We start from the raw sequence: 25,370 nt of genomic DNA, 5'->3' as shown, positions 1-25,370 counted from the left end.
GCGTCCTAATCACATAATGTATTATGTAATAATTTACTTTTCATTGACATTTATAGACATAGCACAAATTTGAATTTTGAAGCAAATTTACTGTAAACCGAATTAATATTGTAAATTCAGTTGTTACAGATTTAAAGTAAAGTATCGATTTAAATATAAACCAATTAGAACACACGTATTCAGTACAAAAAATAATTTGGTAAATGCGGAATTTCGTTACATCACTAACAACACGTCCGATATAATATTATCTTCCACGCTGCAAAGTGCAAACTCAGGGCTCAGACAAAGCCTCCGACAAACAACAGTCAACATAATATCGTAATTTTCTTAAATCATAATAATTGTCATTGTCAGGTGTGTGGACTGTGGCAAGTTTTCAAAGCAACCAATAGCGGTACGAAAGACGTATTTAGTGTTTACTTTTCAGTTTCACCATTTGTTTGGATTAAATTTGACATGTTTTCAAATTTTTTTTTGACATCTATTCCAAAATATGCCAATCGACATGCTTTGTTTCGACAGACATTTTCATAACTGTCATCTATGTTTATATATGAGACAACTATATAACTTATCCTGCGTCAAAAAGAGATAGCTACGCGGCGGCGCTATGGCCCGCTTCCCGCCGTTGCCGTCCCCCTTGTCTTGAAGCGACAGTTTTCATTGAGATGCTTTTGTTATCAGCGCTTGTTTACTGTTTTAAATTGTATTTTAGTTAAGGTGTTGTGTTATTTCATTCATAAACAAATATTAAGTAGTGTTTAAGGTATTATAAAGTGAAGTGTGTTCATAATAACATTTATAATGGATTAGTTAGCTGTATTACCACCTACTACCGGTATTGTGTGATAAGAACATTACCGATTAAATATGACGTACCAACAGAGACACGAAATCAGAGAAATTTCAAGAGAGTTACTTCGTGAAGCCCGTATCTCTAATAGACCGCTATCAATGTCGCCTGGAGGTAAGAAAACTGACCAAAAATCAACGCCACGTTTCCGCCATGCTTGTCAGCTTGACGATTGATAAATGACGGCTTGTCTGTGTCGGACGTCAAGGTGACAAAGCCCCATAAAAACAAAAAATGAAATAATTCGCGAAAATCTGTTATCCTGAAAGTTTTGCAGCTGTTGTGTATTGTGATAAATAAAAACTAGGTCTATTACGTCATCACACCGTTCGGCCGCGATAAAGAAAAATGGCGCCAATGCGCCACATTACTACTTGAGTATTAAGCATTTAGTGCTGATTGTATGTTTTACAGATTGTTTGGATATATTAGTGTACTATAGTTTGCAAAGGTTTCGCAATTCCTGAATAGTGTTTGGGTCTAACTTAGTGTTTTAATAGTTCAGAAACGTCATTTCGGGCGTCGGGCTATTTATAGTGTTTAGGCTGCTTCTGTCTGAGCTCAAGTTTTACTGAAGATCGCTTAGATGATGGGTTCGTATTATGTTATATTTTTCTTCCATATTTTATAAGTGCTTTGTATAACATTACTTAATTTGTTTACTGTTTGTTTATTAAAATGTTGATGACTTTAATGATTGAAGTGTCTTATTGACGTAAAATGACAGCAGATGTGTCGACAAAATGGTGGTACTGGCTGCCGTATTGGTTTGATTACGCGCAGCTATCAAAAGTTATGGGAAAAAGAAATGATTGTTCCCTCGCTGACACCCTTGTCAATTATGAATAGCAAATCCATAAAATTGAAACTATTCAGCCAGAGTACCTATTTAGTAAGAGATATTCTGATCCATTGTAATCGAACACGAAAGTCAACTACTTCACTCCAGACAATGACATCTTATTTTGAAGTTATAGATTGTACAGTATGTACATAACACTTATGTATAATATTCGCAAAATACCCACCTACTAAATAAATGGTTTGGAAAAGCTACAAAATGTTCTGAATAGGGTTATCTTATTAGGGCCATCTTACTTTTTGTCTTTCAACATTTATTCTTTTTCCTCATATTGACAATAAACAAGTATAAAACACATTTGCATTCACATATAGGTCTGAGACATTGATAGTGTTCACACCAACATAAAACATACATGCTTTTAACAAGTATTGGTAATTTTATTAAAGTTTATGTATAATACTTATTTAAAATAAGTTTTATACTCTATCCACGTTTGTTAGAAAGAGTTTTATACATTTACCGGACAGACCACATTTTTTTTGCAAGTGTAAAAAAAGATGATAAATGGAGTGGTCAAAGAAACAAACTTTATTAGCAATATTTGCTCGGCTAACATTAAGATATTCTTTCAATACTTTTATAATTGTCTTGCAAGCATCAGTTATGCATTGACTACTTTTTGACTTTGATATCCGATGCAAATACAAAGAAAAATATTAATCAGCAGTAGCTAGAAATCTCAAATTAACAGCTAACAAAAATAAAGCTTATATGCCTTCCTTAAAGGCCGGCAAATCTCCTGTGATTCATCTGGTGTTACAAGAGAATATGTGTATCACCAGGTGACCTGTACACTCATTTGTCCTTCTTTTCCATAAAAAAATAATTGCTCTGCTGGAGTGATAGCATCTCAATAATGTTTATTCTGCTTAGAAATGTAAAGCAACTTTTTGAAGCAAATTCTCGAAATTACTAGTGTCATTCTAACAAAGTTTCTGAATTCACTTTTTTCTGTCTTCTATTCTTAGATCATTCAATGTTTACCTCATGAAGCAAAGTTCCACAGTACCTTCATCTTCCATTGTCAGTACCAGTAGTAAATTGAGCAGAAATATTCATAAACTTCTGTACTGAAATGTCTTAAACAAGTTTAGCTACAAGGCCTACAACAAGTATAAAACATGAGATCATATACATTTAGACAATTAGTAGTTGACAAACAATTTTATCAGACAAGTTTCATACTAATTTTGTCTTTGACAAGTTTTATAATTTTGTATTTTGAAAACATTGTATAAAACTTGTATTTGAAATTTGCATGAAACTTGTCAAATACCTTGGTATTTCTGATAGTACTTAAATAAATCTCCCCCCCCCCTCCTCTCTCTCTCTCTCTCTAAATGTTGACAAAATTAAATCTTGAATTTTATTTAGATCCACCCATGCCTGGCTTCTAGTTTAAAGTAATAATATTAAGTATCTCATTATTTGAAATAAGGTAATGAAATAGTTGCTATAGTAATACTTTTGGAAAAGATTCTTATCATGAATAACCCACATTACACTAGATTACTTCATCATACAACAACATTAATTATTTTATGTTTGTTTTCTTGTAATCTTAGCTTAATCAATCATCATTGTCACTACATTTCTTGTCAAATTGTTATCATGTTTTGCAAATCTCTGGTTTTGTCATAAAATCTGTCTATAGAAAAGTCACGGGCTTGAGTCCCCCATTGTTCATAAATTTTGTTTTCAAATTTCATTTGTGTATTTACCTATATATACAAAGATGGGCAGCCATTACCTAAGCAAAGCAGAAGGCCAAGCAGCAACTTATTAGCTAGGATAAGATTGTGTATGGCACAATAAAACAAGCATCACCACTTCTTTGACAAAACTCCTCACACTGGACCTCAACAGGTTCTGTGGTTAAAACAGCTAAGAGTAGAGCTTTAAAGTTGCAGGTGCATATACCTTAAAAGGCCAGCAAGATTCATCACCTTCTTCTAGTGTTGCAAGGTATTAGCTGTGGTCATTTGCCATCAGGTCATCCATACAATAGTTTGTTCACCTACAAAAAAGGCACTGAGTGGAGTTTTGTGGAAGGGCTATGATACTACATACATATACCACCTTACAAATAAAATTGGCATAAAGTTATAACTAAGCATAAACCAAGAATATGTAAAATGTTTACAAATAGACATTTTGCTTACGAATGGTTTCTTTGGACATATAATGTTTCCCATGTTTATTTGCAAAGCAGCTTGTCATGCGAAAAACTTCGGAATTATCATTGTATTGACAGTGTTGTCAACTATATTGTAAACATTTTGCATTTTCTTTGTTTATCATCAGTTATAACTTTATACCAAGTTTATTTGTAAGGCCGATAGGGTTTTGTTAGTGTTCAAAGTGTAAAATTTTATGTCGTGGGTTTTAAAAATTTTCTGGAATTTGTGTAGTGTTGATAGTTATATTATTCAATGAATGGCAAACAAAAGGTTTCACTTTCTGCACCACTCATACCCTTTTTTCCTAGAATTCATTATATTATGTGGACCCATCTTGATTCTATTACTTGATATCTTACAAGACTTATATAAGGGCTTTCAAGACTAATACATTGCTACACAAACCACTGGATTTTATTTTAATTAAAAAATAATGTGTATATGTTCTCTATGTATGGAAATAGATAAATGTGTATAAATTTATATTTAAAATTCAGAAGCTGATGTGATTGGTATACATTATGAGCAGGTGTCAAAGATCATGCATAATTATGTATGTTTGGAAATCAGGCAGGAAGATAGATGCAATTCATTTGAATTGTTTATTGTACTTATTTTACTTTGTGTATCAATTAATACTGTAAAAATATAAACAGGTTAATGTATATTGGGACTATAGTTTTTCTGTGTGTTAAAGCCTTCCTAACCCTAACAAGAATGTGGCTCATGCCACAAACTCGCTCATCTCTAAAATCATGAAGAGTTTAATGTTGGCCAGGTATTCGCATGACCTTTTTATTTGATGCTTTATAAGGTCCTACAACACTCCTGAAGTTACTCTGGTATTTCAGGAGAATATAATTTATAGCAGCATATACTTAATATACTAGTGTATAGGTCACCTGACAGCCCGATCGCTCATCACATTGAGACATAAGATGTTAAGTGTCATTAGCCCAGTAAATTCACTAGCTGCGGCACCCTTCAGACCGAAACACAGTAATGTTTACACATTACTGCTTCACGGTAAAAATTGCGTGACCAATTTCATTTGTCAATGTGTGTGTTAGCTTTTAACATTCATATTTTATTAATTTTTTTAATTTATTTATTTACGACTTATCAATAAAATCGGCCATAGTAACAGTAGATTCCCTTTCCTTTTCTATCTTGTTGTATCTCCGTTAAGAGATTCTTCTCTCTTGCATACTTTGTTTTTTTATACTACACAATCACTTAAAATCAGGTAACCGGTACCATACAAGTACCACACAACAATCAACACTTTACAGTTCATACCTTTGTGATGATTGTTTGTTACCCATTCGAAATTTATTGTTTAAACAATGACTTTAAACTGGATGTGGAGAAATATGCGAAGTTTCCACTAGCAATATGTGGCTCGAGAAGCAGATATACCACTAGTCCACATAGCTTGAAATATTTTTAATGTTTGTAGTTGTTTACCAGTGGGAAGCTCCTTTGCACAGGCTACCGGCTAGACTGGGTGCTACGACGCCTATTTCTGCCATGAAGCAAACTTGTTGTAAACATTATTGTGTTTCGGTCTGAAGCGCGCCGAAGCTAGAGAAATTACTGGGCAAACGAAACTTAACATCTTATGTCTCAAAGAGACGAGCGCAATTGTAGTGCCACTCAGAATTATTGGATCTTTCAACAATCCTGAGCGGCACTGCATTGTAATGGGCAGGGCGTATCAATTACTGCCAGCTGAACGTCCTACTCGTATTGTCCCTTTTTGTCATAAAATATATATAAAAAAAAAAAGCAGTAAAGCTCTCTCGATTGTTTGTTCATATTATGTTCTGCTTGTTTGTTTGTTACTAATGAAGCTATCAAACTTTCAGCCCGCGACAGATTCCCGTCCACATCGTCGACCGACGATAATGAGTCCGGCACTGATGGAGAAGTTGACAGAACCAGGCGTATCACCATCTCTGGTGGTACACCTCTACCATCGGTAAGATATTTCAATAATAATAATATGTCATACTATAAACATCACATCAATGGGAAGCTTCTTGTCCATCTACTTCCATTATATCAGAGGTGAAACATGTCTGACATCGCGTTTTTACTGAAATTAGCCCAAAATAACCGGAGCTTCTTAGCCTTAGTCTTAGGAAACCGCCTTTGTTTAGCATCGATTCCAGCCACACTAACTACCGGAAAAATAGTATTTTTCCTCTTTGCATGCGGCAGTTCAACAAGCTTTTCAACAAACACTACAAAGCTGTTGAATGAACTTCCTTGTGCAGTGTTTCCAGGACTATACGACATGGGTACCTTCAAAAAAAGCGCAGGCCGGCAACGCTTCTGTGATTCCTCTGGTGTTGCAAGAGATTGTGGGCGGCGGTGATCACTTAACAACAGGTGACCCGTACGCTCGTTTGTCCTCCTATTCCATAAAAAATAAAGCTTAACCATGATGACCGTTTGTACCTCTTTACTTGTAGTCCTCATGTAGCTAAGAATGTGCTTACTAAAGACAGTGTCGATGTAAGTCTAACATAAAAAAAGAAGCACTTAATCTCATAAGTTAGCCCCTTTTTTGTATTAGGTACAGTATTGTTTGTGTTATATAATAATCTGAGCTTAAGCAATCTAAAAACATACGTGGAAGCTTGTAATTAGCATTTATTAATCTATTTGTTGTGTAAAATTTTGTAAAAATGGCTGTAAGTTTCCCAAATAAAATAAATAAATATCATGGACACGCTGACCTTATCTGCTTTCCATCAGTAATGTGCAAACCTTATTGTGTTTCTGTTTGGAAGGGTGCTGTTGCTAGTTTTTTTTTTATGGAAGGGGACAAACAAGCGTACATGTCACCTGATGTCTAGATCATGACCGACCACATTCTCTTGCAACACCAAAATAATCACAGGACCGTTGATGGCCTTTTTTTGTTCTTAATTTATTTAGGGGCTTTTATATGTATATACATGTCAACTCCATTATAATCTAAGTACATTGATACTAAAACAAAAGAAAAACATTTTTTTTAACTTAACAAACTAAAAAACAAAGTTAATAAAAAGAAAAACAAGTTATACAGTCTTCAACAAATTAGACTTATGGATTCAAATAGACTTATGGCATCCTTAGACTCAGGATGGGCAAGTATATTTACAAACATGCCCGTTGCTGGGCCTTTTAGAAGTTAGAAGTGAAAAATTACTGGGCTACAGCGACTTAACAACATCTTTAGCTAAAAGTGCGGAACTGGAGTGCCGTTCAGAGTTTTGAATATTGTCAACATCGGTCGAACGTATTGTCGTCTCTTATTCTCATTAAAAAAAATACTTTTATTGACTTCATCATCATCAGCCGGAAGACTTCCACTGCTAGACAAAGCCCTCCCCCAAAGATATCCACGACGATCGGTCCTGCGCTGCCCTCAACCAACGTATTCCGGTTATCTTGACAAGATCGTCGGTCAATCTTGTGGGGGGCCTACCAACACTGCGTCTTCCGGTACGTGGTTGCCATTTGAGGACTTTACTGCCCCAACGGCCATCTGTGAAAAAATTTATGTTTATAAACTACTTACTAGCCGTTCGCCCGCTTCGCTGGTCGAATTTTAAAAGGGAATAAATTAATGAAGGAACGATGTAATTCGAAAAATAGCCATAAACCATCTAGGATAAATTTCGCATCGAATGGTGGTGGTTTCATGTCGATACTATCAGTGGTTACGGCGTCAAAGAGCCTCAAACTAAGACCATTTTAATTTTATATATATACTAGCTGACCCAGCAAACGTTGTATTGCCGATATTAAAATCGCGATACAAAAGTAGCTGTTGATCGTAGATGGGTGAAAATTTGAAGTTGTATGTATTTTTTTATAAATTTAAAAAAAATTGACAAAAATATTACAAAAAAAAGTTCGTGTTGACCACCCTTAACATTTAGGGGGATGAAAAATAGATGTCCGATTCTCACACCTACTCAATATGCACTCAAAATTTCATGAGAATAGGTCAAGCCGAATCGGAGGAGTTCAATCTTTAACACTATGACACGAGAATTTTATATATTAGATATAGATTTATTGTCTTAGCAAGCTACAAGCTATTCGCAAGGGCCCTTGTACTTGGTGTAGACCCGTATTACTGGGTGCCCCGCTCAGCCACCAAGACTAGCCAATAAACAGAGTGGGGATACATTTAAATTCCACGATTGTGTGCTTGTAACACACAAAAACATAAAACATTAAAATCTGTTATGTCACTAACGTAAAGGTCGAGTCACTAATATTAACGACGATCTGCATATCCGAGTGGTTAGCGATCCTACCTATTAAGATAGGGGTCCCGGGTTCGAATCCCGGTAGATGCAAGCATTTATATGAGGAATACGGATGTTTGTTTCTGAGTCATGGACGTTTATACGTATTTATGTATGTTTAAGTTAGTATATTATATTAAATATATCGTTGTCTTGCAATCCATAACACAGGCTATAATATATGTCTAATTTGGGGCAAGATAATTTGTGTAAAAGTGAGTAAATATTATTATTATTTACCCTTTCCTTGATATTACGGGTATTAGCATGCTCAAAATATTGAATCTCATGCCTAAGTAATAGTCTTTGGTTAACTGTACTTTCAGGCCCAGATGATTATTCGCAAGCGGCGCGGGAACCTGCCGAAACAGTCCGTGAAAATACTGAAGCGGTGGCTGTATGAACACAGGTACAATGCTTACCCCAGCGACGCGGAGAAACTCACGCTGAGTCAGGAGGCCAACCTCACCGTGCTACAAGTGAGTTACATACACATTCTTATATCGAATTAATATTATGTTGTTTGGGTCACCTGTGGAATTAAAATTGCTTCGAACTAAAACTTATTCTAGTAGGCTTCATAAGATACATAATATCTTTAAGGATAAATGTATACACTTCTATAATAAAGTCCCAGCCACTGTTCAGGCAATATCTATAAATAAATTTAAATGTTTTATAAAAAAAATGGCTCTGTCGTAAATCCTATTACTCCACTGCTGAATATCTAAATGATCGGACAGCCTGGGACTAGATTGTGATTATTTTATAGCAATAGAAATGACTGTATAATATTGTATATTTTTTTTGAAAATAGCGCAAAATAAAGAATGCTGGGAGAGTTCCTTGCGCCGCTTCTTCTCTCTCAGACCGCCATTTGTTACCGAAGCGGTAGTAGTATCTAGTAGTTATTAGAAATGATATCAAAAAGAATTGTAAAGGAATCAATTTTGAGAAAATAAATGCCTTTTATGCCTTTTAATGTCACCTGTGGACGGATTGGCGAATAGGCTTAGTTCTGCAGCATATGCGGTTAAGAAAATTAGACAGTTAACAGTAGTAGTTAGTATCATGTCCTATGGTATATTGTTATGGGACAGTGCGGCCGATATTTATACCATCTTTGTGCTGCAGAAGCTGCTATTCACGCTATTTACAACCTAGGTCCGAAAGAATCATTTAGAGAGGAATTTAAAGAAATAAACATTTTGACTGTTGGTTCCCAATATACATGTATTTTTGATAATGTTTAATATATAAAAGACCAGTGGTGAGGCATTTGGAAATGATAAAAAGTGAAGAAAAATAATAGTAGGATGAAACTCATTGCAAACGGAAGATAATGTAACAAAAATAAAAGGAAAAATAAATTACGGGTGACATATCACCCGTATAAGGTCGGGATGTGAAAAAAGGGGGGGGGGGGGTTAAGGGTAAAAAACGGTTTATCTCGATTTCCAACTAAACTGCAAGTCATATGGAAATAAATCAAATGGAAAAGTTGTAGGTAATAAAAGTGTCTACAACTTTTGTTTTTACAATTTTTTCATAAACCCTAAAAATTTATATGAAAAATTAAAAAAAAACAGGTTTTTGGTTTTTTCTTTTTCTTTTGTTTTTCCAAAATAAATTTTTTTTTGACGAAACTTGGTGAAAATTAACCTTTTTATGACCCAAATACACAGTGTATTTGGGAAAATGTGTAATTTATTAGAAGCGAAATATTTATTTTTTCACCTTATTTTGTCTCATATATCGAAAAAGAACACTTATTTTCAATCGAAAATTCACCCGTCAAAATATCAGCTTTGATTAAAAAATTGGTCTGTTTTCCGTTCGTCAAAATCTCTTTTTTCCGATACTGTAAATAAATATAAATTACATTGGTAAATGTTCGGAAAATTAATGCCCATCTAAAGGCGTTTCATAGAGAATTCATACATGTTGTTTCGTTGCAGCAATAATATGAATTACTACTATTAGGTACAGGTCCTAATTGTGGACGGATTCTCCAGGACTACATAGAGCTCAAAATAAAATTGATGTAGTTTGTTACTCCAAGGCTACAGCTAATACACCTAATACCTTTTTGCTCTTAATAGTGATTTTCATTATTATAACACTAGAAATAAGGGATTGCTTGTATTTAATTCTAGTAGTCTTCATAAGATACATAATAGCTTTAAGGGTAAATGTATACATTATTATAACTCCCAGCCACTGTTCAGGCATTACCTATAAATAAATTTAAATGTTTTATAAAAAAATGGCTCTGTCGTAAATCCTATTACTCCACTGCTGAATATCTAAATGATCGGACAGCCTGGGACTAGATTGTGATTATTTTATGGCGACTGTACAATATTGTATATTTTTATTGAAAAGAGCGCAAAAAAAAAAGAATGCTGGGAGAGTTTCTTGCGCCGCTTCTTCTCTCTCAGAGCGCCATTTGTTTCCGAAGCGGTAGTAGTATCTAGTAGTATAAGAAATGACATCAAAAAGAATTCTAAAGGAATCAATTTTGAGAAAATAAATGGCTTTTATGCCTTTTACAAGTAGGACTTTGTAGGTAATAATGTGATATTTATGGTCAGGTATGCAACTGGTTCATCAACGCGCGCCGGCGTATCCTGCCGGAGATGATCAGGCGAGAGGGACAAGACCCGCTGCACTACACCATATCGCGACGCGGTCGGAAGCAGCTCAGTGGAGGCGCCGGCTCCAGCGGCAGTCTGATGGTCACTACGTGGGACGGCAGCGAGGTTGAGGTGAGCAGCCAGCCAGCCATCAGGGCCATCACTTGTACGAACTGCTGATGATCACATTACATTCATAGAGAACAAATAGGCCTATCTAGATACGCCTGCTATCTAGATACAACTGCATAAATAAATATTCTATGTATAATGTTAGTTTAGCTAATTACGTGATAACTTAAGACATAGCGACTAAATAAATTGACCGACTTGGTATTACATGGATCTCAAAAGTTTTTACGGTAGAAGAACTGAGTTGCGAGACTTTTTATACGCTTAATATTAGCTTCACTTGTATGTTTGTAACTGACTCCTCTAGACGCGATTTTGACCCACTTTAAACGGCCAGATTTCATTCAAACTTTGTAGATTTATCGAGGACCGATGACAGTGCACTAATTTGATAAGATTATTCCCTTATTTAATTTGCAAACTAAGATTTTTGTCAATTTATATAATTTTTATCTATAGTCGATAAGACAAGAATTGATGTTAATGTACTTAATAGTTTTAAAAATATATATGTTATTGTAAAAAAGCGTGGGGTGATTTTTAAGATATTATTATAATAATAATTCTTCTACACCCCACGCTTTTTTTACAATAAAATATAATTTAGATTAAAATAGATTTAGAGATTTTTTAGTTTTTGCAAACTATTATTTTTTTAGACTATGTTCTTTATCATTGGTTATAATTGTAACGAGTAACATCAATTGATGTTACCCATAAAGACCAGCAAAATGAGTTTTCAAATGTGGGTGTTAATATTAATGAAAAGATGTCAATGGTGAAACATCCAAATATTTCTGTCATCGCGTATTCCTGTTTTAGTATTTTCTTTCCATTAACGTTTGTTAGTTAGTTCCCTTGATAACGTTATCCTGCAAAGGCAACGAAACGTGGGTCGTTAAATAAAAATTTAACTTTTACGCAAAAACTTATCGTAAAAATTCAGCGTTTTAATCCTAACATGATTTTTACCCAGTATTATGTTGCTGTACAATGTTGAAATACACACATCAAAAAAGTCTAAGCAACATGCATGATATTACAAATTTACCATTTATTTTAATTAATTTCTAAGTATTCACTCTTGCAAGTGCATACTTATGTAAACTTTTTTGTTATTGATGTTATTAATGATATTGATGTTTTTTTTTTCATAAAATTAAATGAAATGGAATTTGTTTGAATTTAAGTGCGTTTTTATTGCTACGTTTAGTCTTGATTTTATAATTTTACCAACCATTTAAATAAAATTAGCGACAAAATTGAATTATTAGATATTCTTTACGTCATTTGACAGCAAATGAAATGCAAAGAGCTGTAGGGATGTTGCTAGCGGGAAGTAATCATTCTCAGGTATCTCGGCATTTTGGCATTCATAGAAGTGTTATTTGTCATCTTTGGCAGCGCTACAATGATACAAGGGAACCCGTTGAACAGAATTCAGGCCGTAGAAGGAGTACAACCACTCGGCAAGACCGGTACATACAGCTTACTTGCAGTTAACCGCTCGAGAGATAAGTTTGAGGCTACGAAATAAAAGTCGTGTTGATGTAAGTCCCCAATCTGTGCGAAATCGTCTGCATGAGTACGGCCTACGAGCTCAACGCCCAATTAAGTGCCCACCGATACGTCACGGGAATCGCACTCGTCGATATAAACGGTGCAGAGAACGCAGAATATGGACCCAGGAACAATGGGATAAAATTATGTTTTCCGATGAGTCGCGATTCGGGTTTAGGCCTGATACAAGAAGGGTGCGAGTGTACCGTCGGCCCGGAAATACTGAAAGGCTCAGGTGCATCAGGTTATTTTTATATCATAGAACCCTAAAAATATTATTTTAAAAATAAAATACGTTATAATGTAAAAAACCATCCTAAAATTTAAATTAGTACATGTTGCTTAGACTTTTTTTATGTGTATTCCAAACCCACACTGTATTATTAATGAATGTAATGTAAAGATCGTCAAACTTGGGAGTAATTTTACATTGCGTTTATGATTAATACAGTAACTAGACTTATAGTACAATAACACTAATAAAATTTGAAAACAAAAAAGGACTCCGCGCAGTGATATTAGCAAGTGAAGTACCGTTATGCTAGTGTGTGTGCGGTTACGGGGGATACAAGTTACACAATTTTTTCTCCCTTAAATAGTCATATATGGCCACAAATACTTATAAAGTATCGTTTTTACACTTTTTCCACAACGCACGACGGCATTTTTAAAATATTTTATTGAGACGCAAACTGATCTGACACAGACGATGACAATTCCCATAATGGCCGCCTATCGGCCTGTCGTAGTGTAAGTGTGTTCGTGGGGCTATGTATTTACACGTTAATCGCATTGTTTTGATGCTACACTGTTATGTAAGGTGACACGGAGTCCTTATTGTTTCACTAGTGGGTGACTGAAGCGCTGTATTAATTATTATTGAGGTTGTATTGTTGGTTGTCTCCAGTTCCAGCCGGGAGCTGAAGGCGAGGGTGGCCAGGACCACGACTACGGCGACGGGCTGCTGGTGTACCGCAGCGACGGAGACGGCGACGAGCAGCACGAGGACTCCGGACACGCCGACGTGAAGTACGACCCCGCCGTGTGGCACTCCGTGATCCGCTACGACGACCTGCACCCGCCCAGCAGGGGGTCAGTCATACTTGCACCTCCAATTAAAATACTGGCTTGGTATTGATATTAATACACAAATAAAATTTGAAAAAAAAAATTTATGAACTATGCGGTACTCGAACCCAACGACCTCCGGCGTTCCGTGCGAGTGCTCTGCCAACTGAGCTAACCGTTCGAGTGACGTATCGAAATAAAATCTTGTATGCTTTGTTCAACTCTCAGATTGTGGCTTCATCTACAGGATCGACTTTACGGTTGATAACCTGCTCAACCCCAATATTTGCATATTAGGAAATTAACTTGAGATAATAATAGTATATTTAATTGCAAAAAACATAGTATATAATGGTGTTTAAATATTATAATAATGAGCTGATGTTTTGCCTGCAGTATTCCTAGCATGCAAATATTTAACTACAATGAATATCAGAATTTCATTTCCATAAATTCCTATAAAATTTTAACCATTTAGCCAACTATACAGGGTGTCCCAAAGTAATGGGACATGAAGGAAAAGTACCTTAAATATCGTAGATAGGGATAATAAAATTTTACTGAAAGAAGTCTTTATGTTAGTTTTAAAAGTTAGTAATTCTGCATTCAAAGATTTTCTAAAAATTACTTGCCTCGTCTGGGAATCGAACCGACTCGAATGTAAAAAAACACCCCCACTTTTATGATGCTAATCGAAAGAATGGCCAAAAACTCATAACTCTTCTTGAGTAACATAATATTTGAAAAGAAAGGAACAACTTAAAATGTTTGAGTCAACTTTTAAGAAAGTTATTTATTGCCCACGTTCGAAAATTAGCGATATTATCCTTCCATAGATAACATTAATTAGTTGTAAATAAGTACCCACTTCATAAAATACTTTATAGCATAGTTTTCCTTATTATAAGTGGATGTGTAGATAAAATGATAAAACTTAGTATTTCAATAAGTCCTCTGTACTTATGCTAGAACATCACACAAGAAGGATCACATTTTGAGCATTTAATTAATTAATTTACAAAAAAATACCCTGTAGTACCCTGAACATCATGTAGAACAAGTCTTTGTGGATCATGTCGCTCGTGTAAATCTTAACAATTTGTTTTTAAAGTGATGAGTTATCATGTTATCACTGATAACCGTCACTTCTAGGATTAATAACGCATGAGGGTTCGATTCCCGCATCGTTCATAAAAAAATTATTTTCAATTTTTATTTGTGTATTAATCTTTAATTAAAGTTAGGGTTATCACTTTGAAAACATAACAAATTATCTATATAAATGTTTATTGAATTAGGTGTTATTTTGCAGAAATCCATAATTATCAAAACGGTTTAAGTTTTCTTTATTGTCTTCAGTCTCGTGCTGGAATTTGGCGAGCCACCATCTCCTAAGGATGCCTGAGGGCTTACCATCAACTTTTAATAAGCGATGTGATTTCGATGCACTTCAGTTTAGGTATCTAAACCGAATCACTAAAATTCGTACCATGAAGTGCCTTTTACTGAATGGCGTTTGGATTGCTTATGTAGAATGAACGAAATAAATTTGTCTGTGGTCCGCGGTGTGAGAAAGAGATGACGCTCTACAGTCGTTGCATGAGTTTGTCTCTCTTACTCGAACCATATGCGTTGCGTTTCGAAACCTAAAATGATATAATTTTAGCGGTTTTATTTGTATTTACTAAAAATACATTTTAACCTTGCGCTTTCAAATTATAAACCATTAAGCCTTATTTTGTACTTATTAAATAATAGTAATATAAATAAATATAGTTCTTTGAATTACAAATTAAATGTTTGCTTATGTGTTTTCGTTTAAATAACGAGTTATGAACGCACCTCCATTGATGTTTGATTTGACAGGACCACAGAGTACAGTTTTTTAATTCATTCTTGTGAACAGTCCGGGCCCTTACTGCCTCTTCTTCGGTATTTTCATTTTTGGTATTTATTTCAGTATTTTGTTTTACAAAAAAATCCAATAAAGTATTCTCATCTCATCTTTCATCAATAAAAGTTTCCTTTTCTATATGTTTTCACTATTTTTTAAAAGTTATTAACAACACGATTCACCTTCCTCTAAGGAAGTAGCAACTTTTTCGAATTGCTCACTTTGACACATAGCTATCCAGTTAAGGTTGAAATATTACCTCATGGTACGAATGAATGAACGAATTAAACAAGTTTGCGATCCAATTGATATCATTTTTGATATTCAATTGACATCATTGCGATTTATTAGTTGATTTGACGTCAACCTAATTTAGATAGCTCTAATCACGTCGTGATACGAAATAGGAAAGCAGTTCATTTTAGGTTGTCAATTAAATCGCAATAAGAGTTCATGGTAGGCCCGCTGGTCTTCTCTCTGAATCTCAGCAGAATTTACAGTCATCATTTACTTTGTTAAAATTATACCTCTAATTAAAATACCTTCTCGGAAAGTACACCACGAAAGTATTGATGTGTCAACTGGGCTGAAAGTTCATCATTTACTTGTACAAATATGTGGACAAAAAAGTTTTATGAAAACTAATTACATGTATGGGCTTGTTCTTTTGTTTGGAAATTCGTTATTAGAACGGAGAAGTATCGATTACACTGCCACCAATTCGTAATGGTGCTTATTGTTCAGAAGATAGCATGAGTAAATTATTAATTATTAATGAGGTTCTTGCTACTTCTTCTCATTAGCTCAATCCTTTACGAAGTAGCGGTAAATTCAATAAGAAAACATTTTTTTTTGACATTCATAAGTGTCATTTCCGTGATCTACATGAATAAAGTGATTTTGATTTGATTTAACTAGTAGTTTCCCGTTGCATTCGCAACTAAAGGTTTTTTTATCTCAATAAAATGTTTAAGTAGGGATAACAGAGAGAGTTGTCATATTGAAACATGCAGGGCAAGCCTGTCAGCCATTAAGTGACATCCCATTCTGCACAGACGTAGGACATGTAAATTTGTAACGTTATAAATGAATATATATTTAAAAAAAGAGTATGATAATAATGGGTGGAGTGTGTTGTCAGGTCGCTGGTGTCGGTGCGCACCGTGGACGGCGAGGACGCGGCGGGAGGCAGTGGGGCGCAGGCGCAGCCCGCCAAGCGACGATCACACAAGGTACACGCACACACACACACACGCCATGTCCCCGTCATAGTAGGCAGAGACAATAGAACGCCAGTTGCTTCTATCCTTACAAACCTTACACGCTTCCTCTACATTCATTACTCGTTTTTTTTAATGAAAATAAGGGACGACACGAGCAGGACGTTCGGTTGACGGTAATTGATACGCTCTGTGTATTACAATGCAGTGCCGCTCAGGATTCTTGAAAAACCCCAAAAACTCTGAGCGGCACTACAACTGCGCTCTTCACCTCGAGACATAAGATGATGTCTCATTTGCCCAGTAATTTCACTAGCTACCGCGCTTCAGACCGAAACACAGTAATGCTTACACACTACTGCTTTACGGCAGAAATAGGCGCCGTTGTGGTACCCATAATCTAGCCAGCATCCTGTGCCAAGGAGCCTCTAACTAGTACTTTTCATACATGCTCGCCGTTTCCGGATGTTTCAGACCTTTCCTTTTCTATGTTCTACGAGGTCTCCCGCGACCGACCTGCCCACACACACACACACACACACACACACACACACACACACACACACACACTTGCCTGATATATTTGATAAGTCATTATTTCTTACTTTATTATTATTTATTTCTTACTCAAACAAGGTAACCGTTTAACAGTTGATAATCGCTTAAATGGCACCGTTTGTGGCTGTGATGTGGGACGGGTCATTCCCTTTTTGATTGATTTAAAACAGTTGCAATGAGTTTCTTGCTTCTTCTTCTTCTTAAAGTGTAAAATAGGTATATGTAAAAAAATTAGAAATAACTTGACATTCACAACATGTCATCTCCTTGACCTAGATGAATAAAGTGATTTTGATTTGATTTGATAGGAAGACTTTCTTCCACGTACAAACCAAGCTGTGTATTGTGCAGTATTTTCAGGACTATATGACACTAAGATCACTTAACATCGGATGCCAGATTTTTACCAGTGAGAGACTCCTTTGCACGAGATGCCAACTAGATTATAGGTACAACAACGGCGCCTATTTCTGCCGTGAAGCAGTAATATGTAAGCATTATTGTGTTTTGGTCTGAAGGGTGCCGTAGCTAGTGAAATTACTGGGCAAACGAGACTTAACATCTTATGTCTCGAGGTGTCGAGCGCAATTGTAGTGCCGCTCAGAATTTTTGGATATTTCAAGAATCCGGAGCGTCATTATATTGTAATGGGCAGGGCGTGTCAATTACCATCAGCTGAACGCTGCTCGTCTTGTCCCTTATTGTCATAAAAAAGCCCATATACTCTTTTGTCCTCTTCCATAAATGGTATGTGATCACCGTTATAGTTCATGAATTGACATGAACCGGTATACATATATAAAATGCAAGTTTTCTTATGTTAATGGTAATAATCTGTGCTAATATTGAACTAAGTTTTATTTTCTTATTATATCTGTAACAAATATACATGCAATTAGACTGTAATATATAGTGTGTGTAACAGGTGAAGGAGGGAGTGGAGAAGGACAAGTTCAAGTGCTTGTACCTGCTAGTGGAGACGGCTGTGGCAGTGCGCCAGCGGGAGAAGGAGCAGGGCGAGGAGGTGGTGGCGTAGTGGGACCACCAACACACGGGTAAGGAGAACCTGCTAACTGTAGCTGTGGGTAAAATTTAAAAGGAAATTTATAATTATATGTTTTGCCAGTGTGATGTTCGGAACTCTTGCGATCTGCCAATTTGTTCAAACACTTGTTCAAACTACAAACCAATCGTACGTTCTGAGGGATTTGGTGTTTTGAACTAACATTCACACCCATGTCCCACACTCTCCAGTCCACAACTGTCCCTATCGGAAGTCTAGCTCTTGTCTGTCTGTGTACCATGCTCATTCTCCTTAGGAAATATCTCAGATAAAATTACGTATATTATTATTTAATTGGTAAAACTTTTTACACATGTTTATGTTTCCTTGTTAAATTCATTGTGACAAATATAATCGTTGCTACTTACTCTGGTACCCTAAAATACAAAATTTCCTACTTAACACACTTCACTGTAAACAATGGCAAAATCCCTCTTACTACTCTAGCACCACTCTGGAGGATTTGCTAGACACTGTTCCCTCATGTGATAGTTCTCCTTACCTCTATTCTATTATTGTAGTTCTTCTTGCATCTATGCCTTATGCTATTGTGGCTTTGAATACTGTAAGCACTATTAATAGTATATTTGACAACATGGCTAGTCAATTACTATCGTGTGCAATATGGGGAAACTGAAAAACCCACAGATTTAAGCAGAGTTTTATGTTGCCCATTGCCCAACCGCATGAGCCTTGCAGGCGGGTTTTAGGCATGTAGACTTACAAATCTTAGCGAAATTGACACCTTATCTTAGGTGGTTAGGTATCATAACGTTTATATAATTATGCATTTCCAAAAAATAACGTGCTGCTGTCACGACTTCATCCTCTAGTTGGCTGTTAAGTAAACTGCCATGTTAACCCGCTAGTTGTGTGCAAATGTGAAATAAGGCGTAATGATTTAATGGCTATTTGTGATTTGCAATAATAATAATATCTCTGTATTGAATGAATCCATTTATAATGTTAATCATTGTTTCAGGCATGCAATGGGATGTTATAATAAGTTAGCCCCAGTTAACAACTTCCTTACTTCAACAATAAATCTTTGCCGTGACTTGTGTATTTTACAAAGATTACAATACTGGATGATCCATTTATTTATAATTAGATTATGATTTTTATAAATGCCAAGTGTATATAAATTCTGTGGAATAATTCATATCTGAAAAGCTACATTGGTTTAAGTGAATCCCACTCAGAGTACCCTCCACATGTGTGTTTGTTTTAATGACCTATGATGTCATAGCTTATGACAACAAAAATGGCAGGCATTTAGAGTTTCCGCGTCCGATGCCTATTTGTAGCAAGTCTTAAATACTGAAAGTTTTAATTTTAAACATATTCATGTATGTGTTTAATCCATATTGTTATACACTATGTTAAAAAAACCCTGTACGATTATTTACACTGATATGAAGTAGAATGCGGAGACACCACAAAAATAAAATAAAAAATCAAAACCTCTTGGGATAAATGCTACGATTAAAAGAACTTTTAAATTTCATATTAAATGTTTTCAAAAATCTTGAGAGCCCCTGACCTATTATTCTATCAGTAAACTAAGGTCATCGCCCTGACCTCGGTCCAATGGCGTAATTAATTATTAATACAAAACTGTCGTTTTTGCCGACTCCCACCCGCACGCCCATCGCAGGGTACATGAATGAAATGGGTGTGTGGGCGGGGAAAAATGGCAATAAAATGGCCACATGCAGAGGTGTCCAAACTTTTATAATTGGGGGTAACATTAATAATCTTCTTCTTTTACTTTTTTTGAATATGCTTATTTCCTGAAAATAAATATTGTAAAATCAATACTTGATACCAATATACGCCTCAAGTACGGGGTTTTTGTTAACATCCTACATATATATACATATAGACTGTTAAAAATAAATATTAGTTCTTATAATTGTCAAAAGAAAATATTAAAAATTTGTTATTCTGTATTTAATTCGAAGACTCACTAAAACTGAGTTGAAAGTAGAGATTTTCCAGAGAAACCATAGTTCCTAGATGTGTTGAAGTAAATAGACTGAGAAGAAATAATATTGGCCTACTACCATCTAAAAGGCTATTTTAACATTTTTGTGATTCCTCTGGTGTTACAAAAAAAGGGTCAGCTGTGTTCTTACTATCCGGTGTCTCGCAGCCAGCTTGCCCTCTTATCTCTTAAAAATACTTGTAACTGTAATCGCGATAGAATACATTATTCCCGTTGGAAGAAAAGTCCTTACACGTGACGAAATAATTCTATCATTTTAATAAAACACAAGGCTGGTTTACATAGTTCCCTAAGTTACTAAAACGGCAAATATTCTGATTTTCAGCAGCTGTTATTGAGTTATAAAATTCCTAACACACCTGCTCAAAATATAAAATATTATTCATTTTAGTAGATATTCTTTTACAAGATATTAACGATAGTGTAACCAAATTGCAATCCGGGTTTGTGAAAAATTAGAGGTATGCACCGACAAACAATTCAGTAACCATTTATAACCATGTAAACCAGGGTTGCTCTAGCAACGCCCACATAATTAGCAATCGTCAAGTGTTAGATACTGTTATAAATAGACTATCCGCTAGTTGCAGAAAGCATGCATAAAGTTAATGTTTCATTAAACATAATACCGTCACTTCCTTTTTCATTGTGACAGACAAAGATAGCAAATCTTTAAATATACTTACTGCAACTGGTGGTATTATATGTATAATATATATAATGCGGTAAATATATACTATCTGTATAACATTAGAATTATGCAATATACTACATGTTTATACAAAATCGTATTGGTGTATTTTAAACTTTCTAAAATATTTTATCATCGATTAAGAAGTGTATTAATATTCATAGAACTTTGTACAATGTCTCTATTGTTTTATGCAAGACGATTACAATAATAAATAATATTATGTAGTACTTTTGTACCCATTTGCAAATGATGCTGGAAAAGACGTGATTTCTTTTATTTAATGAAAGGGAAGTCCTCACCCAAAGCAAGGTTTCTTTAAGTGTATTATCGTATCTATTGTTAATCTGGATCATCAACAAAACATGATTGGGGAAATGGAATTACAGGAGCTCTTTTACCAAAATCGAAAGCCGAAGTTTCGGTCCGAAACGAAAGAACGACGAACTTCGAATTAAATCCTATTATTATCAAAGTACTTCGGATCATGGATTTCGTTTCGGAACCATAGACATAACCATTAAAAGTAAATGTCAAGTGAATTTTGGAATAAGGTAAAAGAAAGATAAAATGTCTAATCCCGAACTTCATATCGAGCTTCGGATCCGAAACACTTTCGTAATACGAAAATGTTCGATCCGTCAACAGAAACTTCGTATTTCGATTTTGGTAATAGGGCTCCTGTTCGTAAATTGTAAAAGTTTGTATTTATATAATTCTTGTTTGATTGTGGTTTGGTTCGTACCGTATGCCTATGTGTCAATGCTGTGAAATAAAATTTTAATGTAAAGCTATCAATAGCGTTCTATGCACATATAAGGACATATTATTTGCAGTCTGATAGTAGAACGGTAAAAGTGTGCTTAAAGACAATGTAAGCACACTTTTCTCCTTAGTTGAGTGTCAACTGTCACTGTTCGAATCAAATCTGAACTGAATAAATAGCGAATCCGTTAATATTCTCTGATACTGTAAGGCCGTATTCAAAATATTTTAATGTATTTATTTTGTTTTTCATAAAACACATAGTACGCATAATTTTATAAAAGAAGAAGTACTGTATCTATCATCTTGCGGTTGCTCTAAGAAACTTAAGCCATTGTCGTCAACAACTGAGTGCAATCATATATTATTACTTTATAAACTATCATTGTTTTAAACTCTAACAATATTAAACACGGGATGTTTATCATAATAATCAAGGATTTTAGTTTTGACAATATTTCAAATCGATTTACCCCCTTTTACTGCGTCGAATATCGTATAAAAATACTTGAGTATTTGTGGTTGATCCCCTTAATCCTGTTAATAATCAGCGAATTATGTTGTTTCCTCTAATATATCTACATCAAAGTACTTGTAGGGCGCGGGCCCCGAGTAAGTAGAATATCTTCTTGTCGTTTCTAGTCATTGACGTGCAATAAACAAATTGACTCACAGTCACACTCAAAAATTGTCCGAAGCAAAACTCTGCCAACGCGTCTCCTAGATAGAGTTTTCGTTCATAGACTTTGAACATTACTGTCATCATCATCAGCCGGAAGACGTCCACTGCTGGACACTCCCTCAAAGATCTCCACGACGATCGGTCCTGCGCTGCCCTCATCCAACGTATTCCGGCGATCTTGACCAGATCTTCGGTCCATCTTGTGGGGGCATACCAACACTGCGTCTTCCGTTACGTGGTCGCCATTCGAGGACTTTACTGCCCCAACGGCCATCTGTCCGTTGAACTATGTGCCCTGCCCACTGCCACTTCAGTTTCGCAATCTTTTGGGCTATGTTAGTGACTTTGGTTCTCCTACGGATCTCCTCATTTCTAATTCGATCTCGCAGGGAAACTCCGGGCATAGCCCTCTCCATTGCTCTCTGAGCGACACTGAGCTTTCTCATCAGGCCCGTCTAATGAGGTGTGAATTTAAATGAAGGATGCTTGGATATTTTTGTAGACCCTTTACTAGGCGATTGGGAGTCTATTTGTACAAAGTATGTCAATGTTTCAGCACAAGATGCAAAAGATGAGAGAAATAATATTGTCAAATCGAAACAAACTTATTTTATTCCTAAATTATTATATACGTGCTTACCCAGACTGCTCTCCCGGCATTCCGCCTCGTCTCACTCATGTCGCCTATTTATCGCGAAGATGTTCTACTTACTTTGCCTACACTTATACGAGTTAGTGGTCACGATGGTATTGTATTTAGCATTAAGTGTACAGGGTGATCAAGCACATCATAAGTTTTATCTTATAAAATATATCCTACAATCGAAGAAGTATATTTCGTGAAAAATATTTTATAACCGAAATATCACATTTGCACTCTGTACAGATGCGACGCAGGGTCGAAGTTATAGTTAAATTTGAATCTGCACAATGCATAATTTTATATGTGAGAGTGCATTCTCGATAATCATATGTTCACGATATAAATTTATGCATTAATGATAAATGAAGGTCAGAGAGTTTTATTTTAATTTAATATTGTTTTAAGCAATTGAATAAGGTTTAAAATATGTCCGGTGTTTCGTTAATATTTCGTTTGTGCGTCCACGGTGATCCGCAACAATAATATTATGGCGTTTTAACTACAAGCGCGGAAGCGAATTCAACGCGAACCGAACAAGCGAAACACATTAGGTACAGGATGTAGCTTATTATTCCGTGTTTACGTGTATTCACAAGTAAATCTTGTGTGCGATATAACACTCGGTAGGAGTTCCATGACGCCTACTTTTTTATGTTACCTCATCAAACTAAAACATTGAGGTTATATGTACTAAGTACCTACTAGAGAAGATGATTCACTGTGATTGTAACATGAGTCAACTGTACTCAAGTCAATCAGTTTCTGTTAAAGCGTTTCTAGAGATAACACGAATTTTGCAGATTTTTTTTGTTTAAAATATGCATTCTTGTGTATTGCGAACTTTCGTCACTTATTTTAAGAGATGATGACAATCATCACAGTGACAACTGGCAACTTGTATCATATAAACATTGAATGAATGTTAAAGTTCAAAGTGCCTGGCCCGATGCGCCCTATCATTAGTTGAGACTGGCAATACATAGGACATAATAGCTCAATGAGTTAAAGCGGTCTTTCTATTTGAAACTAGATTAAAACATACAATAGTACTTACAAGTTTCAACTTGAACTATTAATTATTATGTCTACTAATAATGGCAATTCTTGTTATAATAAAATTGTCCACAGTAATCCACTTTCAACTAGTAAAAACCGGTTATAGGTAAAAGGGTTTCGCTCCGCGTTCGTGCCGAGTTCGCTGCCGCGTGATAACAAGGCGTCAATGTATCTGTGGTAGTGATTAATCTCCAGAGACATAATGAGGAATGATTGGTTTATAATTTTAAGTTCGTGTGTAAGTTGGATTTTAGTTATTGTTTAAGGCCACTTTTATTTTCACCTGAGTACAATACTTAGTATATTTTTATAATTGGTACTCCTGTATATACTTGTGTAAGTTTGTAACTTGTTAGTGACTAATATAATATTATTTCGCATTGTGAAGTTTTAATTATATACTCCGGTATATTATCCTTTTTTTTCTTCATTTTAGAGAACAAAGGACGATTTAAATTTTAGTGCAGCTGATATTAATACTATTCTTGTGTTGCAGAAGTGGTCTATTCGCGATATTTATAACCTAGGTCCTAAATAATCATAAGAAGAGAAATTTAAACATATAAATATGTTAATACAAAAAATAATAATTACATTCACAAAGACAACCGATTCAGTAATCGATTGTAGAACGGTGCCTTGTATGTTACTCGAGCACTGTCGGAGTGATTCTATTTCATTTGCGTCCACCAGTATTGTCAGAAAGAAATCAATTGGAGCGATCCAACATGCTAATCCTAGAATTTTTTTGCTAAAAATTTAAACAATACCACACCTTAGGAATGAAGCGACCGCCCACATGTTTATTTATGAAATTTTATTTAAAAAAATAATCATTAGAGAATGCATCTTCACCGCAAAATCGGCACGTCACTTGTTCATAGTCAATGTTGTTAGTATAATGTCAACTGAATTTAAAGTTTGTCGAAAATCTAATTTGAATCCTATAATCCTTTTACCAAAAGTTCATTTTCCACAAATGTATCCATATTTTTGAACACTGGTCTATATTTTGGAGATTTGTGTGTAGAAATATATTTGGTGCTTTGAATGTAGCTATGCTTATGACGTTTATGGTGTCCCAATATATTTGACTACTTTGAATGACGCTATTTGATCAATTTCGGTGAATCGATGTATATGGTAACGATGAGTGTTGCCATTTTTTTGAATACAATGG

The 25,370-nt window shown here is 35.3% G+C and overlaps 1 protein-coding gene across 3 annotated transcripts; it reads left to right on the top strand.

The window, feature by feature from the left end:
• Positions 1–614: 614 nt before the first annotated feature.
• On the top strand, positions 615–24,570 carry LOC126977993 (homeobox protein unc-62-like). Of its 3 annotated transcripts, none has more exons than XM_050826725.1 (8): positions 615–970; positions 5,770–5,882; positions 8,541–8,693; positions 10,809–10,982; positions 13,450–13,673; positions 16,646–16,736; positions 18,208–18,337; positions 19,328–24,570. In XM_050826725.1, the coding sequence occupies exons 1-7, from the start codon at positions 874–876 to the stop codon at positions 18,316–18,318; spliced, it is 963 nt and encodes a 320-aa protein (XP_050682682.1). In that variant the 5' UTR covers positions 615–873; the 3' UTR covers positions 18,319–18,337; positions 19,328–24,570. The 3 variants fall into 3 exon arrangements, with proteins under 3 accessions (XP_050682682.1, XP_050682683.1, XP_050682684.1); XM_050826726.1 differs by having other exon boundaries at positions 617–970; positions 13,450–13,634; XM_050826727.1 differs by lacking the exon at positions 615–970 and adding an exon at positions 1,043–1,449.
• Positions 24,571–25,370: the final 800 nt, after the last annotated feature.

This window comes from Leptidea sinapis, chromosome 46, assembly GCF_905404315.1.
Source record: "Leptidea sinapis chromosome 46, ilLepSina1.1, whole genome shotgun sequence".
NCBI classification, from domain to species: Eukaryota; Metazoa; Arthropoda; class Insecta; order Lepidoptera; family Pieridae; genus Leptidea; species Leptidea sinapis.
The sequence above is the reverse complement of the archived record's forward strand: the minus strand, read 5'-3'. Positions and strand labels throughout refer to the sequence as shown.

Coding starts and splice junctions, on each gene's coding strand:
- LOC126977993 (XM_050826725.1), top strand. CDS start 874: ATGACGTACCAACAGAGACACGAAATCAGAGAAATTTCAAGAGAGTTA. Junction 5,883..8,540: donor GTGGTACACCTCTACCATCG/GTAAGATATTTC, acceptor CTGTACTTTCAG/GCCCAGATGATTATTCGCAA. Junction 8,694..10,808: donor CCAACCTCACCGTGCTACAA/GTGAGTTACATA, acceptor ATTTATGGTCAG/GTATGCAACTGGTTCATCAA.